The sequence below is a fragment of the Rhipicephalus microplus genome, chromosome 3 (genome assembly GCF_043290135.1).
Source record: "Rhipicephalus microplus isolate Deutch F79 chromosome 3, USDA_Rmic, whole genome shotgun sequence".
Lineage (NCBI taxonomy): Eukaryota > Metazoa > Arthropoda > Arachnida > Ixodida > Ixodidae > Rhipicephalus > Rhipicephalus microplus.
This window is the reverse complement of record NC_134702.1, coordinates 136,558,378-136,576,689: the sequence shown is the minus strand read 5'-3', so window position 1 is coordinate 136,576,689 and position 18,312 is coordinate 136,558,378. Positions and strand designations below refer to the sequence as shown.

The window sequence follows — 18,312 nt, the reverse complement described above, 5'->3', positions numbered from 1 at the left end:
GAGTGGAAGGTCCCTCGGTGCATATTGAGCGTGCATGTAAACCATACCGTTCATGGCACTACGCCATCTTTTTTATATTCCGCCCTGTCATTTGTGTTCATTATACAGGCATGGCATGACATAGTAAGTAAAACGCTCACGAGCATCTCAAAATGAAGTCACGTAAAATACACAATATGCTAATGCTATAATGATTCCGTGGTTTATGAGTTCCGAACTTCCATTTACGTGCGTCGTGAGCATTTTCCGCCACACAAATTTCGGTATATATCATCGTAACATAAGAGCACAAAACCAGGACCACGGCATGTAAATGATGCCTTTCATGAGGTTCACGTAATCATTTTGATGTTACGTCCTGTCATTGATGTTGGTCTCAAACTCATGACACCATTTACGAATATTTGTATATGTCCAGTTAACTGAATGACCACGAGAGCACGATTCTTTGTAGGTAGCTCACTAGCAACATAGATAGATAGATAGATAGATAGATAGATAGATAGATAGATAGATAGATAGATAGATAGATAGATAGATAGATAGATGTAATCCTCTGTGCCTAGTGCTCTGCACATTAAGTTTCTTAGGGCTCCTCATTGAGACAATTTTCTATACTGTGTTTCATGCGGCTTTCTGTTCGCGAAAACGCAGTTTACCAAGTTATTGGCATCAACAGACACCGATTACGATGACCAATGAGCAACCAACAAAAAAGTGTAGCAGGAAGCCAATCAGTTGTGATTAGAATCAAGAAACCGTTAGAAGAATTACGGCTGCCCCTTAGAGCAATATAGCACTTTGGTGTTTAGGTCCTAACTGACTGGCAAATACCTACCTTTTTTGTTGCGCTAGCATCGCTTTTATACGGGTATGTGGAGTAGTGTAAAGATGATTGATGTATACTATAATTTTAGCAAGTTAACGGGTGTGCTGTGTGCTCTTTTGTTGTACCATTCTGGGAAAGAGCACATCAGTTCCCGTCAATTATTATTTACATAAAGCATTCAAACTGTACACGGACAGTCTAACACGTGCTGGAGGGTCAGAAAAAAAAAGCTTCTTTAAGATAGACACAAGCTTCTGAATCGGTTTACCTATATTCGCTTACGTGCAAAAGCTAACAATATTTTTGTCCTGACCTTCTGCTGATAGCTTCGTATGTTGAATTTCAGCAACTCAAAAATCTACGTAGCGTTAGTACTAACCTGAGACATCATCCACTGCTTGAAAGACACTGGTCGGCCAAGAAGCTGCTTGTCTGTTGATCCCGTATTGTCGCATAAAGGCCACATAAAAGAAGCCAGATGTGGAGTGGACAGCGGACGAGAAGAAAGTGGCTGCACACGCGATCACGACTCGGCTCCAAGCCTTGTCGAGCTGGGGCTCGTTGTGCGAAGGGGGCTTAGACAACGCCTCGGTGCGAGCGTTCTTCTGACCAGTCGATGTTTGAAGCGTTGACGCTTCGTTTCTGTTAACGTTAGTGGACCTGCGTGTATTAGGAAGTTAGTTCTTTAGGGTCGAGTAAATTATGGGTGGTGCATATATAGATTGTTATTTGAACCGACAGGACAATGCCACTTTCACGATTATTGCTTTGTTAGCTGTAAATGGCTGTTTCCAGAGAGTTTGCGAGATGAAATATTCCATTACGAAATAGTTAGTGCTATAAACTGACATGAGTCTAGTATAGCAATACATATGTAATATTTCTTACCTTCCTACAAAACTATGTGCCCAAAGTACACTTACTGATGTAACGCTGACATGACTGTTACGTGGTGTCTTTTGCGAATAGAGTTTGGAAACCTGGTGTGGCTTTCTTGTAATATACTGGGCTCTCACGCCGATTGCTTAAGTTTGACTCTCACTGGGTCCTGATGTTTGTTTTTCTAGTCGTTGGGCAAACATGGCTGCTGCCTGATATGCTTTAGCTTTCCTGATGAAATTGCCAACGTTGGTTCTCCTTGTTCCGGGGTAGATACAAGAGCGAATCACCTGTGTGCATACCCGCATACCACGGCCCAAGGTTTCATGACTAACATGCCAGGACTTTCGCGCTAATCATGTCATGACCTGACTGTCATATTCGTTATACCTTCTTCCACGAGAGCCCCCAGACGTTGGCGTATATATATATATATATATATATATATATATATATATATATATATATATATATATATATATATATATATATATTGCTGCGGCAGGTACGCCACGTTAAAGTAGCCCGCCACAATCATCGTGGCACCAGCACCAGCAAGACCCGGCTCGGCTGGCATGCGCCACGCGTTCGTGCGCTCCAACAACAAGGAAGAGAAAGATAGTTGGATCTGTGTCACTCGGCTACTCGGACTTGACGACCATAGTCTTTAGATTCGTGGGCACAAGTTCGCCCTAATAAAGACGCTTGTTTTTTTACCTGTCGGCCTCAGCATCGCTACATTTCTGGTGGAGGCGCTGGGTTATGAATCGAAGCCCCGCGAGCTCAAGACAGCGTAGCTCGACGACCAGTGTATCAACCCCGTGGAAGTGACTCCTGTACACCAGAGGGCAAGTCGCCGTCTTCAAGGTGACTCACCTGAGTTCGGTCCTCTTCACTTCACACGAAGGGGATTTGAAACAATGGATGCCACCACTGTGACTAGCCAGGTAACACCGGCACAAGTGTTCATTAGCCAACCGCACCAGCCGCCAGTATTCCACGGCGACTCGTACGACGATGTTGAGGACTGACTGGTTGGACCTGTTCGAGAGAGTGGTGAGCTTGAATGGATGGGATGAAAGAGAGAAGCTTTGTCGCGTATACTTCGCCCTGGAAGACTCGCAAAGACATGGTTTGAGAATCATGAAACCTCGTTGTCTACCTGGGAGGTATTTCGACAACAAGCGGTGGCTACGTTCGCGAACATGGACCAGAAAGAAAAAGCAGAGGCTGCTCTTCAATTGAGGAACCAGCTCACGAACGAGAGTGCTGCTATGTACATTGAGGACATGGTCCGTCTGTTCAAGCGTGCGGATTACAACATGGCTAAGGATAAGAATGTGCGCCATCTAATGCGCGGAATGAAGCAAGAGCTGTTCGCCGTTCTCGTCCGCAACCCTCCGACCACAGTTGCTGAGTTTTACTCGAAAGTGACGGCGATCGAAAAAACACTGAAACAGCTGGCTCAGCAGTACAACCGGAATCTTAACTGCGCATCTGCACAGGTATTCTCCGGAGGCGTGCGAAACGACATTGAAGCCCTGCGAGAGCTCAATAGATCAGTTATTAGAGAAGAACTGAGCAGACTGCAAAAGCTCAGACTCCAACTGCACTATCTGTGACGGACGTTGTTCGTGACGAACTGAGGCAGGTGATACGAAAACCAAAGCGTGAGCTACAGCCGGTTCGACCTATCCAAACATACTCGGAGGTTGTCAGACAACCGACGGTACACAGCAATGCAGCAGTTGCGATGGCGACGACTCCTCTCTCACCTGCGGCACGCAGCGCACCTCGTCCACGGGAACCAACAGCTCCCTATCTGCCCCCAGGAGCACGTAGCACACATCACTATGTGAAGCGTAGGCCCAGGAAAAGTAACGTCTGGCATGATCACGAGCGCAGGCCACTGTGTTTTCATTGTGGGGAAGTGGGTCATCTGTACAGATTCTGTCCTTACCGACAGGCTAGATTAAGAGGCTTCCCGTCGTATGCACCGTGCCCCCGAAACGGCGAACTACCAGCGGAGATTGAGGAGTACTTGTCCACGCGCCAGAACTCGCCAATCTCTACGCCAACACCGGTCATGGTCACCATCGCCTATGCGCTACCGGTCATCCATCCCACGTGCACCTTCAAGGCAGGCTGGTCATCCCTCTCCAAGTACACACCCGGAAAACTGAAGCAAGCGACCTGTGGAGGTGAGGCCACTGATAACGTCAGTTACGAAGATCCTCCAATTAGGTTTGAGGGTGATGACGGTGTATTTCCGGTAGATGGGTGCAGCAACGAAAACGTCACTTGAGATTTGCGGTTGAGAATGGAAGAATGGGAGCTGAATGCCTAGTCGACACCGGTGCTGGTTATTCAGTGATAAGTCACAAGATGGTGAAAAAGCTAAACAAAAATGTGACACAGTGGAGTGGATCGCAGATACGCACGGCAGGTGGTCACATTATTACGCCCCTTGGCAGATGAACTGCAAGACTTGAAATACGGGGCTTTATTTACGTGGCTGATTTCATTGTGCTGCCAGAATGTTCAAGGGAACTCATTATAGGAATGGATTTTTCGCGAGCTAATGGCGCCGTAATTAACCTGCGTAGGTCCAGCGTGTCATTTTCAACTGAACGAGCTATACCTGTGGAGGAATCTGAGGAACGAAGCCTAACTGCTCTACGCGTTGTTCATGTTGACGTAACTGTGCCGCCACGCTGCAGTATAATGGTGCTCGTAGAAAATGACGCATTGTACAACCGCGAAGGCATGGCAGATACAAATGTAGGGCTGTTTTTGAACAAAGGTGTCTGCGTAGCTAGGGGCCTTGTTCACTTGACGAATGGCCGTGCAGATGTCCTACTCACAAATTTCTCCAATGAGCTTCAACACATCGCTCATGGCATGACTATTGCCTATTTACACTACTTCTGTATGGCGACTGAACTATGCAGCTTCACGACATCAACCACTCGACCAGTGGCCTGCAACATCGACACATCCCTGACCGTCAATCAGAGCCTTCCGGACAGTCAAAAGAAACAGATTTACGCCTTGGTAAAAGAATTCTCTGATTGCTTGTCAAGTGCCTCGAAGGTCCAACGCACGTCAATTACGAAACACAGAATTATAACGCAAGACGGCACGAGGCCTATATGCCAGCATCCATATCGGGTGTCACAGAAGGAACGGGAAATTATCAAAACGCAAGTGGAGGAGATGCTTTCGGATGATCTCATCCAGTCTTCGAATAGTCCATGGGCGTCCCCCGTAGTGCTCGTTAAGAAGAAAGACAACACGCTTAGATTCTGTGTCGACTACAGAAAACTGAACAGTGTATCTAAACGAGATGTGCACCCCTTGCCAAGCATCGACGATATACTAGATCGGTTGCGATGGGCAAAGTTTTTCTCTTCCTTATATCTGAAAAGCGGATATTGGCAAATAGAGGTCGACGAGCGGGACCTTGAAAAAACGGCATTCGTAACACCAGATGGCCTATTCGAATTCAAAGCGCTTCTATTCGGCCTCTGTTCCGCACCAGCGACGTTCCAGCGAATGATGGACACTGTCCTCACCGGATTGAAATGGCAATCATGCCTAGTGTATTTGGATGACGTGGTGATATTCTCTGCAACGTTTGACAAACATCTAGAGCGACTACGCGCAGTATTGGAAGCCATCCGGTCAGCAAAATTGACAATCAAACCCGAAAAATGCCACTTCGGCTTCGAAGAGCTGCGATTCCTTGGACATGTCATTAGTTACGATGGTGTTCGTCCTGATCCCGAAAAGACAGCAGCTGTTCAGAGGTTCCCTACACCCAGAGACAAAAAGTCAGTGCATCGATTTTTGGGTTTATGTGCCTACTATAGGCGATTTGTAGAAAATTTCTGAAAGATTGCGGAACCTCTTACAAAACTGACAAAAGACGACGTGCCCTTCACATGGGAAAGCGAACAACAGAAAAATTTTGACGAATTAAGAAAACGACTACAGTGTTCACCAATACTTTCCCATTTCAATGAGACAGCCGACACTGAAGCCCGTACCGATGCCAGAAATGTCGGCCTCGGCGCCATCCTTGTCCAGTGTCAAAATGGCCAAGAGAAAGTGTTAGCCTATGCCAGCCGCAAACTATCAAAAGCTGAGGAAAACTACTCTGCAACTGAAAAAGAGTGCCTCGCAGGCATCTGGGAAATAAACAAGTTTCGACCCTACCTCTATGGTAGACCGTTCAGAGCTGTCAGTGACCACCATCCACTATGCTGGCTGGCAAATCTCAAGGACCCGTCAGGTCGACTAGCAAGATGGAGCCTTGGGCTGCAGGTGTATGATATTACGGTCGTGTAAAAATCTGGAAGGAAACACAGCGATGCCGACTGCCTGTCACGCTCTCCCGTCGATCCAAGTGTACCTCAAGAGGAAGAATTCCTGTTTCTAGGCGCTGTCGACGCATCCGAAATCGCTCAACTACAACGAGATGACCCGGATTTGCTGCGCTTATACAACACCTGCAGGGTCTCGACGTTCAAGTCCCTCGCATATTCTTCAGAGGGCTCTCCGCGTTCTGCCTTCGAGGAAGTGTCCTTTACAGGAGGAACTTCGAACCTAATGGTGAAAGGTTTTTACTAGTCGTGCCCACAGCCATGCCAGAGGAAATTCTGCACGCATGCCACGACGAGCCAACATCTGGACACATGGGTGTGAGCAGAACATTCGCCAGGATTCACCTGAAATACTATTGGCCTAAGTTGCTCGCATTAGTGCAGCGCTACGTGAAAACTTGTCGTCATTGTCAACGGTGCAAAACTCCACCCGTAAAACCAGCCGGCCTTCACAAGCCAATAGACCCTCCAGATGCTCCATTCTAACAAGTCGGCGTGAACTTCCTAGGACTTTTCCCGACATCGTGTGCTGGGAAGAAATGGATAGTCCTAGCCACAGACTATCTCATCCGTTATGCTGAGACTGACTCTCGATACAGTGCGACAGCTGCCGAAGTCGCCAAGTTCTTTGTGAACAACTTAGTGCTCAGACATGGTGCGCCCATCGTCGTTATTGGATTGGGGCACCGCATTTACTGCAGACCTAATGCAATGCCTGATGCGCATAACAAATACCGATCACAGAAGAACAACGGCGTATCACCCTCAGTGAAATGGCTTAACCGAACGCCTCAACAGAACTCTGACCGACATGCTATCAGTGTATGTCGATGTTGAACATAAACAGTGGGATGAAATATTACCCTACGTAACATTCGCATATAATACAGCCGTTCAAGAAACAACACACGTTGCCCCTTTCGAACTAGTATTCGGCCGACGAGTGACCACCCCACTGGATACCATGTTACCACTACTGGACGAAAGCAGCTATCCACCACCTGACTTGGATCACTTCTTGCAAAGAGCCGAAGAAGCACGGAAATGGCAAGATACCGAATACGCCACCAACAGCACGTCGATTCTTGTCGGTACAACAAGCGACGCAGTGACGCACTTTATCATCCCGGTGACAAAGTGTAGATATGCATACCAGTGCGCCGCCGCGGACTCTCTGAAAAGCTTCTTTGCCGCTACTTCGGCCCTTATAAAGTACTCAACCGTACCAGCGACGTCAGTTATGAAGTCAGATCCGCTGGACACTTGAGTTCAAGACGCCGCAATCCCACGGAAGTGGTACACGTAGTCCGCATGAAGCCCTATCATGACAGATTGTCGAAAAACGAGTGAGAGTGCGCATGAATCTTTTCACTGTCTTAAGCATCGGGACGATGCGTCTGAGGAGGGGGGTAATGCTGCGACAGGTTCGCCACGTTCAAGTAGCCCGCCACAATCATCGTGGCACCAGCACCAGCAAGACTCGGCTCGGCTGGCATGCGCCACGCGTTCGCGCGCTCCAGCAACGACGAAGAGGAAGATAGTTGCATCTGTGCCACTCGGCTACTCGGACTTGACGACCATATCTTCAGAATCGTGGGCACAAGTTCGCCCTAATAAAGTAAATAATATATATATATATATATATATATATATATATATATATATATATATATATATATCTTTCTTCTGCTAAGATATACTTTATATTTACAAATTTTGCGATAACTGATCTGGGTGTAGCCGCAAAAGCTGAAACAACAGATACATTTGCAACCACCATATTTTTGTGAATTGAAACTACTACGTGGCTATGTACAAACATGCCATACTGTTCGCTACGAAATTTGGATGAGCTTGCACCATATAACAGTGAATAAAGTGCAGGAATGAAAATGCAGAACGCTGCGAATACACACAGAACAATGTTCTTTCGTAGTTGATGGGGCGACCACCAAACTTCCTTCGTTTGTTTGATAGAAAATAATTATATTGTGTCATTACACCTCGTTTTCTTATGAAGACAGGTTTGACATCATGATTGCTAGTTCTGCGTCTGGGTTGAAACAAAAAGAGCTTTAGAAGCATTACAAAGAAAACGACGAAAAATGCACGCCAATTTTGCTTACTTTTCTCTTTTTTGGGGGGGTAGGAGAGATCGAGGCTGAAAGGAGGGAGCCCACATTATCTTTTGCTCGTACCAAATCAACGTTGGTAGTACAAAAATGGTCGCTTACGTGAAGTCTACAGAGGATGGCGCTAGCTGCTCTGCATCCATGAGATTTTTCCTGTAATTTGGTCCTAGGGTAAATCGAATGCAGAGAATCTGCTGTGTCTTTTCATTTGTAGTACACTTTTCATTCGCGCAATACAGAAAATGAAGCAGCGAGAATGTACGCGGTTTGTGTCAGAACTTGTTCTTTTTCAAGCCGAGTATTCTAAGTCGTATTTTACTTTCATCCAAAATTTTTCAATAGGAAAACTGAGACACGTGCATGCCACTGGAAGCCAAGTTTAATTTGCAAGAGCGTCGACCTACAAAATGGTTCGTTTAAATTAATATTAGAGAAAAGGGTCGGCTAGTGACAGCTACCATAAAAATTGTTTTATACTGCTCCCTATGGCACTGAAACGTCTGTTGTAAACCGGGCTTCTCCGCTGAAAGCGTGTTCCTTCATTTAGAAATTACCATCGGATGAGTATAACTTGCACAAGCAAACAAATAGAAAGAAAAGAACAACGTGATTCGGAAAATTTTGCTGACATAGACGTATGGCTATAACGGTTTCAAATATACGTTTTAGCATTAAAACAAGTTGAAATTTACAATGCACTTTCCGTTCAGGTAAGATATATGCGAAGCAACCGTGGCAGTGCGAATTCATCAAAAAGACGGGGAATATGGAGACTTAAATATATGATACTTTGGCCACGTATATGCATGCTTTGCTGGCAAATGTTGTCGAAAAACCATAACCTCCTGCCTGAAGAGAGGTGATAAAACATTTGTTTGACGTTCCGCGCGAGCGTATTGCTGAGTAGGTCCTCAGAGAGATGTCGGCGCCATCTGGCAGTCATTTCTAGAAATGAATTCTTTCAAGAACGCAGAGCCATTGGTAGGTGGCAGCGTCGGGTCGTTTTAGTGAAGCACGCGAAGCACCCGCTTATTTTTCATAGCGTCGCATCATAAGTGAACTGTCATATTCACTGCAGTCTTTAGAATTGCATACATTTTATAAATAAAGGAACACTCGACACAATACTTACGTATTGATATTTACCAATATTTGCGTACCACTTGCTTTTTGACTTACAGTGTTCACAAGCATGAACGCCTCACATATATCAAGATGGCTGGGCCTTCTGAAAGGGTCTAAACCACGAAAGAAGCGATCAACTGAGAAAAAAGCGTAATGATGATATGTGGGGCTTAACGTCCCGAACCACCACATAATTTTGCGGGACGCCGTAGTGGAGGGCTGGGAAAATTTTGACCACCTGGGGTTCTTCAACGTGCGCCCAAATCTGAGCACACGTGCTAACGCCATTTCCGCCTCCATAGGAAATGCAGCTGCCGCTGCTGGGATTCGAACTGGCGACCTGCGGATCAGCACCCGAGGACCTTAGCCACTAGACCACCACGGCGGGGCGAGAAAGAAGCGTTACGTCACATATTGAGAAGCCGGAAGTGGGAAAAGTAGAGGACTCCTCCTCTTAATTCTGGGCACGTTATGGCGGCTCGCGCATGCGCAATGGGCGCCAGCGAGGAGGAGCCGGCGGCGAGTCTACCGCTGTCCAGCGCATTGCTCTTGCTGGCGCACGAGACCACGGCGTGCCCACATTGTCCCACAGCGCCCCTGCAAAAGCACGTGACTTCCGCCACTCATTTCGCTCTGCAGCTCACATTGCGAGGGCCTCACTTTTGCTTTTCTTCCTCCATGGCCTAAACATTCACTGGGTGGTTGAATTGTGTGACTGCACGTCTAACAGAAAGAGCGACAGACTAAAATTCTTGTGTTAGAGTATCCCAAAAAAGACTATTCTCTTTAGAAAGTGTACCACGAAGCACGCCACTACATTAATTTTTCTGACAAGGGGAGCTGTCAGCATCAAGACAGTGACCGACGAAAGTATTTCAAGGTAGAGGAAGCAGATATGCGCTTTAAAGGAAGCACCGAAATTTTTATCATTGTTTTATAAAGTGGTTATAAAACCACCGCTTAAAACACACAGCAACTTCCAAACATCTATAAAAATGGACAACTATGTCCATCTAGTGGAAAACACATCATGCCTTTCCATAGGTGTTGATAAAGCAAACAGCAAACGCTAGATAGTGTCCTGCCATCTGTGAGACATTGTGAGACTCAGCATGGCCCTGCCAGAAAATGCCATTTCAACAAACTACAAAACTTGCATAGAATTAGCTTTTCATTCTTACGACACAATTAAAGATGTGAAGTACTGCAGTTGCCATTTCACCTACTATAAGGCGATGCTTGTTGGGGTTGGCCGGAAGAGGTCTCCAGAAGAACAAGTCGAACAGTTGCCAGATAATTAACGCAAGACGGACGGCAAATTGTGACCTTTTACGAATACAAGTGCCACGTCTATGTGCAGTTCCTAATACAGGACCGTGTGACTATATCGCTGTTCAACATTTTCATAAATTTGTTGTAAAGTGCTGTTAAATAGAACGAAAACCCACACAACTTCTGTAAATACATCGTGCTTGCACGCGCGCGCGCGCGTGTGTGTGTGTGTGTGTGTGTGTGTGTGTGTGTGTGTGTGTGTGTGTGTGTGTGTGTGTGTGTGTGTGTGTGTGTGTGTATCAACGTATGCACTTAGCCATTGAAGGGCGCACAATGGGGCCGGATTTCGCTGTCGTGTTCAACTCTTGAAGGCGAATATTAAGAGCCCCCAAATTTCGTATGGAGTTCTTTATTATCAAATCCAAGATAGTGAGGTGCTAGTGTTGCTTTGCATACTATAAGAAGTTATTCCTATCACAATCAGTCCTTTGCTGTTGCGGTGAAATGGTTATTTTTAATTTATCAGCAAGCATGCCATTTTTGACAATATTACGCGATATTTATTCGCCTGTGGCGTCGTTCCAGAACCTATCGAACAAACAAATACGAACGGCGTAGATAAGCCTGCAGCAATCAGGGGGAGTGACTCGGCACGGCATCAACTCATCCTTCTTTTTAATAAAAAAAACAGCCAAACACCAACAACATGAATGGTTATCCGAAAATGGCATTAGCACCGCGTGAGACGCACATTTAGCAAATGTTATAATATAGTCGTACCAAAGATAATTCACAATGGACATTGCGTTGCATTTGAAAATCTTTGATGTGGCTGACCCAAACACGTCATCATCCTTGAACATACAGTCCGGAGAGCTTACCAAATACTCGTAGTACATCCATTAAAATAGATGGCTCGCCGTGGTTGACTTCGAGCTTTGTTGCGGTGCGCATGTTTGCGGCACCCTGGATGCTTTCCTGCAATTGCTCTCTTCGCATTAACTGTTGCTCGTAAATATCGTGGCCCCGAAGATTCTACAACGACTGATGCTCCGATGAGCCCAGGATTACTCAACCGAGACGCTGCAGCATAACCCCACATGCGGTGCCTCAATGAACCTGGCGGACACGTCAAATGTTGTGGAAGTCTCAAGTCATAAATTTTCGCTTATTACGAATTTGGCGAAAAGTCATGTGTGCTAGCTGACTCACGAAGCTCAGCTGTGCTTCTAGCTTTAGTAAAAGATGAATGCTTGGGAACACGTGACTATTCTTATCTTCAAAAACATCGTGCATTATTCTTCCTATGACATGCTGCAGGCAAAATGACACCCACACAACTCATTGCCATGTACTTCCACCACCCACCAGGGCCAAGCAAATCCTCTGTTCTACCAGCTGCGCACATTACCATCATGTAAGGCAAGAGATGAATTTGTTGATCGTAGTTTTATGTTTATTTGGTTGTGATTGTGTTCCGGTCATAATTCTCTGAAAAAGCGGACACGTCAAATGGATGAAACAATGCTACGTCCCATTTGTCACGCTAGGTGGCATTTTGGGTTGTAATTATGCGAACATATTTTCTAACCATGGAGAAAAGCTTAACAAGTTCACGTGATTTCACATGAAAAAAGAGTAGTAATAAGGGTTGGATGTTCTAGCACTAAGACAACAAGTTCAAAAGTTTATTTTAATGAATAAATCAGTGCGTAACAAAACAAAATACAACAATAACAGTACGAAGAATGTTTTCTGTACTGTGCAACATTAGCAACGTGACAGCATTAAAGAGCTCGTTTCGAAGAAATTTCGGTGTCGGCGTCGAGGTCGGCGTCGTTTTATGTGAGCGGAAAGTTATTTCTACACGTGACCGAAAAATCTAGAACGATGCAAATGAAGCCTGGAGCAGTGTGGGGAGCAAATCAGAGATATTTCGGTCCAAGTGGGGTCCAATCCGAGCCGTTTGCGTAGGAAGCGGACGTTCCACTACATGCCCACGCCTCTGCTGGAAGAAACAGTGAAAAGAACTTCGTCTGCTTGTAAATGCAGTGAAAGTAGCTTTCATGCTACACAAACACAGGATAGGCTTCACAGTGCAACATAAAATCTTGCAGTATTAATTCGCGTTCAAGCGTTCATTGCCAACGAGCGTAATATTATGTGATTATCATAATGGCTCTGTCGTTGAAAGCCTGTATTTCGCTACAAAAGGCACGCGCACTACTGCGCCTATTAATTAAGGCCACGTAATGGGTGCATAGCAAATACAAACAGGTTTCATGCGCTAAGTGTTTGAGGTACGCTCTACTAACAGGATTTTGCTACCGCGTTCAACTTCTAAAGGTAAATCTTTAGGGCCCCCGATTCTTTTTGTTCTAACTTTAGTTACGCGCTGTCTCACATGCACAAGAAATTACCTTGAGCCAATTCGCCCAACTTACTTATATGTCCGACTTAACCTCCTAATATTTCACACAAGAGCGTTATATGTCGGGGTTCACCACGACGACCCAGACCTGTTTTTGTTACGTATATCACTTTTTAAAATATTAATACTAAGAGATGACGGAAGAAAAACTATAAGAAAAGTTCTGTCGCTGGCAATTGAACCTATGACCGTTCATTCCACAACGCACGGCGCAAAGCGGCTGGACAACAGAGCGGCCGTTCTTAACGTAGTTAAAGACAGGCTATTATATACACCTTTGCAGGAAAAATGAAAACGTTTCGTGAAACTCGCAATAAATAACAAAAAGGAAAATAAAACATGTTTATTTTCGACATGAATGCCCCGAAGCTGCAGTAATTAAACATTGTTTAGAAAGAAACACCCATTTCAATGCTACTTTCAGTGTTACTGTGCTTAACGTCATTCGGCTAAACATGACGACGGAAGCCAATTGGCTCTTATTGATTTATATGAGCGGCTTAACGTTCCAAAACCACCATATGATTATTAGAGACGCAGCCAATTGACTCTAAGCGCAATTTATTTTTTGTTTGTCCTGCTTTACCTCTTTTGAAGTCACGATTGCCATTTCTATATGAATAGAAAATGATAAGTGCAGGTAGGACAGAAATCTGACGTCTATACGATGGATGTAGTTACCATACGCTGAAGATGAGGGTTCTCGACATGATGGTGCTATCGGCTGATCGTCATGATGAGGCGAAAAATGATGATTGCAGTTACTGCCATCTGCACGTCTGCCTGGCGTGTTACAGGGGCAGGTGTTTGTTCTACGCGGAAGAGCTAGAGCAGGCGTATTGTTGGCACACGCCCATTCGCTCCATCAATCCGCACGCCGTGACCAGCTGCATGAGCGAGTCCGCCCAATGCCACCTAGAGAAGCATATTCAGGCCTGCTAACTGCCGCAGTGAGGCCACTTGTTTTGCCCGAGCGAGCGCGCGCATACGGGGAGGCTGTGAATCCGTTGCCACCATCGTCTCCCGTTGAAAGTTTTTTGTGGCACATTATTGAAGGACTCTGCCGTGGCTTCAGAACTTGGGGAGTACTGGTCATAAAAGATAAACGACAAGAGCATATACACAGCTGTACTAAATCACATCTAGAACGTGGATGCATTTCCTTCATAAATGTAGTGAAGGCACGGCCGAGTAGAATTTCTTAGCCTCTTTCATTAACTTCAAGTTTACTTTTCAGTTCATCAAAGAAATAGCATTGTCATTATAGTTGGAATGACGTTTTTTTTATCTAAGCGTTTTATTCGACGTGCGAGATGAATTAAATCTTTACAGCACCATGGGTGTCTTGGGTTTCATTTCATATATCTTGAGGAACATACCTTGATAAGCATTCACGCAGAATTGCACCGAAACACAATAGATAGTGCATCTACATTACGAAACTTGCTACAACATTCCAGCTCTTCAAAAATGAGGCTCAAGTCCCCAGTACGTAAGTGTCATCAAATTTAAGAAAGTTAAAAACAGTTTCAATCTCAGGTCGTTGAGAAGAACACGCTAAGTTTGAGGCGACCACAACAGTTATGGTCAGCAAATCATTCGACGACTTCATAATTTACACCGTGTGATAGGAGCACACAGCCCGCCAAGGAAATAAGACTGCAAGTAACTTATTGTTCGTCCGATCTCGCGAAACTGCAAAACGCTGGTGTCTGGGACTACGGCCGCTCCCGGGAAAAGAGAAGTTTTTGTGCAGTGTAATAATTGCACGTAGCAGGGTACACGAGCTCTTCGCTGACGCCTGCTGAAAAAACGAGCGCTAGTAATCGCGACGACGCCCTCATATTCAAAGTTAGAATTTGTGGATCGAGCAGTGCAGTCTTCTACCTGAGTATCTTTTATACTCCTTCGTCCACCGAAAAACTGAAAGGGCTTCCTTTGCGGTAAAGGAGCTATCGACGACCAGCATTGCACGCGGAGGGATGTTATCGCATGCGCCATTCATGTGGGTGTGATAAGCAGCTGTTTTATTTACCGTATGCTAGAACAGTGTTGCTCGCCAGCACTCCCGAGATTTCATCCACGGGTTTAGTATGCATTGTGCGTACAAACGTTCTTAATTTGGACTTTATATGGAACATGACAGGGATGGTGAAAGCCTGCAGATTGTGTCCATAAAAATCTTCTCGCCATAGAAAAACATACAAAAATCATTGAAGTAAGTTGTTCTTTTTAATGAATGGCTACATTGTATTTGCTATAAAGAATTTGTTCATTAGGAGAACGAATTAACCGAGAAACTCTTCACCCCGCCGCGGTGGTCTATTGGCTAAGGTACTCGGCTGCTGACCCGCAGCTCGCGGGATCAAATCCCGGCTGTGGCGGCTGCATTTCCGATGGAGGCGGAAATGTTGTAGGCGCGTGTGCTCAGCTTTGGGTGCACGTTAAAGAATCCCAGGTGGTCGAAATTTCCGGAGCCCTCCACTACGGCGTCTCTCATAATCATATGGTGGTTTTGGGACGTTAAACACCACATATCAATCAATCAATCGAGAGACTCTTCGTTAATTTTGTTCTGCATTACACTCCACTCCAGTCTCTTCACTACAATTCTTACCAGCTATATTTCTTCGACATTTATGTCTTCATAAAGCACATCTATAATATCTGAGCACTAAGCGTTGAGATTATTCGATTTTCGATCGTGTGGCCTGTGGTCCGTTATTTCCGCTTGCGCAATAAGAAACTTAAAGAACGCAGGGAAATCACAATTTCTAGATTATCTCTACCAAAAATATACGAATATCGCTACGCACATTTTAAAAGCATCATGGTCTTACCTGTATAGGTAACATCGATACAAGAAACAAAACACACAGTGTTTTTTGTACGGTAGAATAACTTGAGAACATATTTCAGAATGCACTCGCTTCTCGCTGGAAATGTCTTAACCACATTGCGGGTCATTTTGTACTTCGTCAAGATTTGAAGCATCAAACGAAATTACGACCTCAAGCCTTATGACCCTTTTTTTTCGAGTGGTTCAAGATAAATTGAATAAGAGATATTAACAAGATATTCCACTTGTGCACTTCATACTATTTCTCTTGACAACCTCATGGCTCTGGTGAAAAAATGCTTTCACGTAAATAAAACAACTAGATCTCGTAACATTACTGCTTTTATTCTAATGACGTGTACGTTTATATTCTTTCGACACACGGAGAGCACAGCAATCGCAAGCAGCTGCTCTGATTGCCGATGTTGCGCAAGCACGTCTAAAGGTAATTAATTACTAAACTGTGAACAAACGAATGATAAATCTGAGCTAATATTTTGAATGGACAATCTCACTATTAAAAGCTACGTTTTTTGTCAACAACCATCACTGCCCCTTTTGAGCAACTTCATAAGCTAGGCCTTAGTGTCTCTTTATGCTTCCTGAAGCTGCCGCATCTTTACACTTTAAATGGTTGTAGGTTAGTTTGTCTTTATCTGTAATGTATCTGTGGTAAGGTCTAGATTTTTCGCTTTGCCGTTGCTGTGGATTTTTCCCAATTCAAAGGCAATAAAAAGTATGATTATGCTCATCTTAGTTGAACAGCGTACGCGAGTTCAGGACAAAGAAAAAAGAGCACAGACAAGCGCTAACTCGGAGGTAACACTTATTTGGGAAAGGACGGCATACCAACTCACTCAAGCTGTCATTGTTATGTGCAACGATGCCATTCGAATATGCCACAGTACCACAAAGAGAGAGAGAGAGATAAAGATGCAAGGAAAGGCAGGGAGGTTAACCAGATGCACATCCGGTTTGCTACTCTGCACTGGGGAAGGGATAAAGGGGAGAAAAGATGTGGCAGAGAGATGAGAAGGTACACACAATCACGAGCACACTCGGGGAGCACACACAGTCTACAGGTGGTCGCTCAGGTTTGTTGACTTTAGGTAAATTAGCAGTTCTTTACTTGCTTTCTGCGCAACTGAGGCAGATGCCCAAGGTCCTAGTATCTTCTGCACACAAAATGGTCCGGGGTCAAGTTGATTCAAAACCATCCGGAGCTGGCATCGCTGTGTGTCGTAGCAAGCGCAGCTGCACAGGACGTGTTCGATGGTCTCTTCAGCTCCGCAGTAGTCGCATGTAGGAGTGTCTGCCATACCAATGCGGAAGGAGTACACCTTTGTAAATGCAACACCCAACAAACGACGGCATAACAGTGTCGCATCGGAGCGGGAAAGTTGTGATGGTAGTTTTAGCTTGAGCCAAGGATCCAGTTCATAAAATTGACACCTTTGGAAGCTGGTAGACGACCAGAACGTGCGTGTGAGATCTCGAGCCAGCAGGTAAAGTTGTCTTGCTGCATCATTCCTTGATAGAGGAATCGGGACTACACGGGTTCCTTCATGGGCTGAGTGGGCTGCATTATCGGCTAATTGATTTCCGGTAATACCGATAGGTCCAGGCAGCCATTGATATATAATATCATGCCCTCGTGCTAGAGCTTCATAATGGCAATGTCTTATTTCTTGTACCAATTGGTCATGACTCCTCCTACGTATGGCAGACTGCAAACTCTGAAGCGCTGCCTTCGAATCACAGAATATGACCCATTTTCCTGGACGTTCTTGAACGAGATATTGTAAAGCAGCCCTTATAGCAGCAAGCTCTGATGCCGTAGATGTAGTCATATGCGATAACTTAAACTTGATTGTCATTGCTGCAGCCGGAATCACAACAGCACCTGATGAGCTGCTGCACGAGACGGACCCATCAGTGTATATCTGCGTTCGGTCTGAGTACAACTCATGTAATAATAGCAGTGTTGCTTGCTTCAATGCTACTCTGAGTGATTGCTTTTCTTTTTGATTCCCGGAATTTCTAGACGTACTTGCGGCTGGTCGAGGCACCACAAAGGACATGCCATTCTCGCAGCTGGCGTATATCCAGATGGAATGCTGTTTAGGTGCTTGGCTATGACGTCTGAAACGTAGCACGTGGTCTTCTGGAGGGTAGAAGGGCCAAGTGGTGGTCGGGGACACGGCTAGCATGTGGAATGTGCGCTCTGAGGCAATCCACAACTCTATATGTCCTGACCGGATGGTCTTTGGCAAGCATGATTGTGGCATAAGTAGAAGCGCATCGGGGCAGTCCTAGGCAGATACGCAGTGCCTGACCCTGCAAACTCTCCAATGACTGAGTATTGGATTTGCAAGTGTTAGTCAGTACCGGCAAGCTGTAGCGCAATCGACCCCGAAATA

At 45.2% G+C, this 18,312-nt stretch overlaps 1 protein-coding gene across 1 annotated transcript in view; it reads right to left on the bottom strand.

Annotated features, from left to right (window-relative positions):
- Positions 1–18,312, bottom strand: part of LOC119171194 (uncharacterized) — a 74,950-nt gene that overhangs the window by 32,243 nt on the left and 24,395 nt on the right. The window contains exon 2 of the mRNA XM_075888054.1: positions 1,209–1,489. Within this exon, the coding sequence (XP_075744169.1) occupies positions 1,209–1,489 (281 nt within the window). The remainder of the gene's footprint in view (positions 1–1,208; positions 1,490–18,312) is intronic.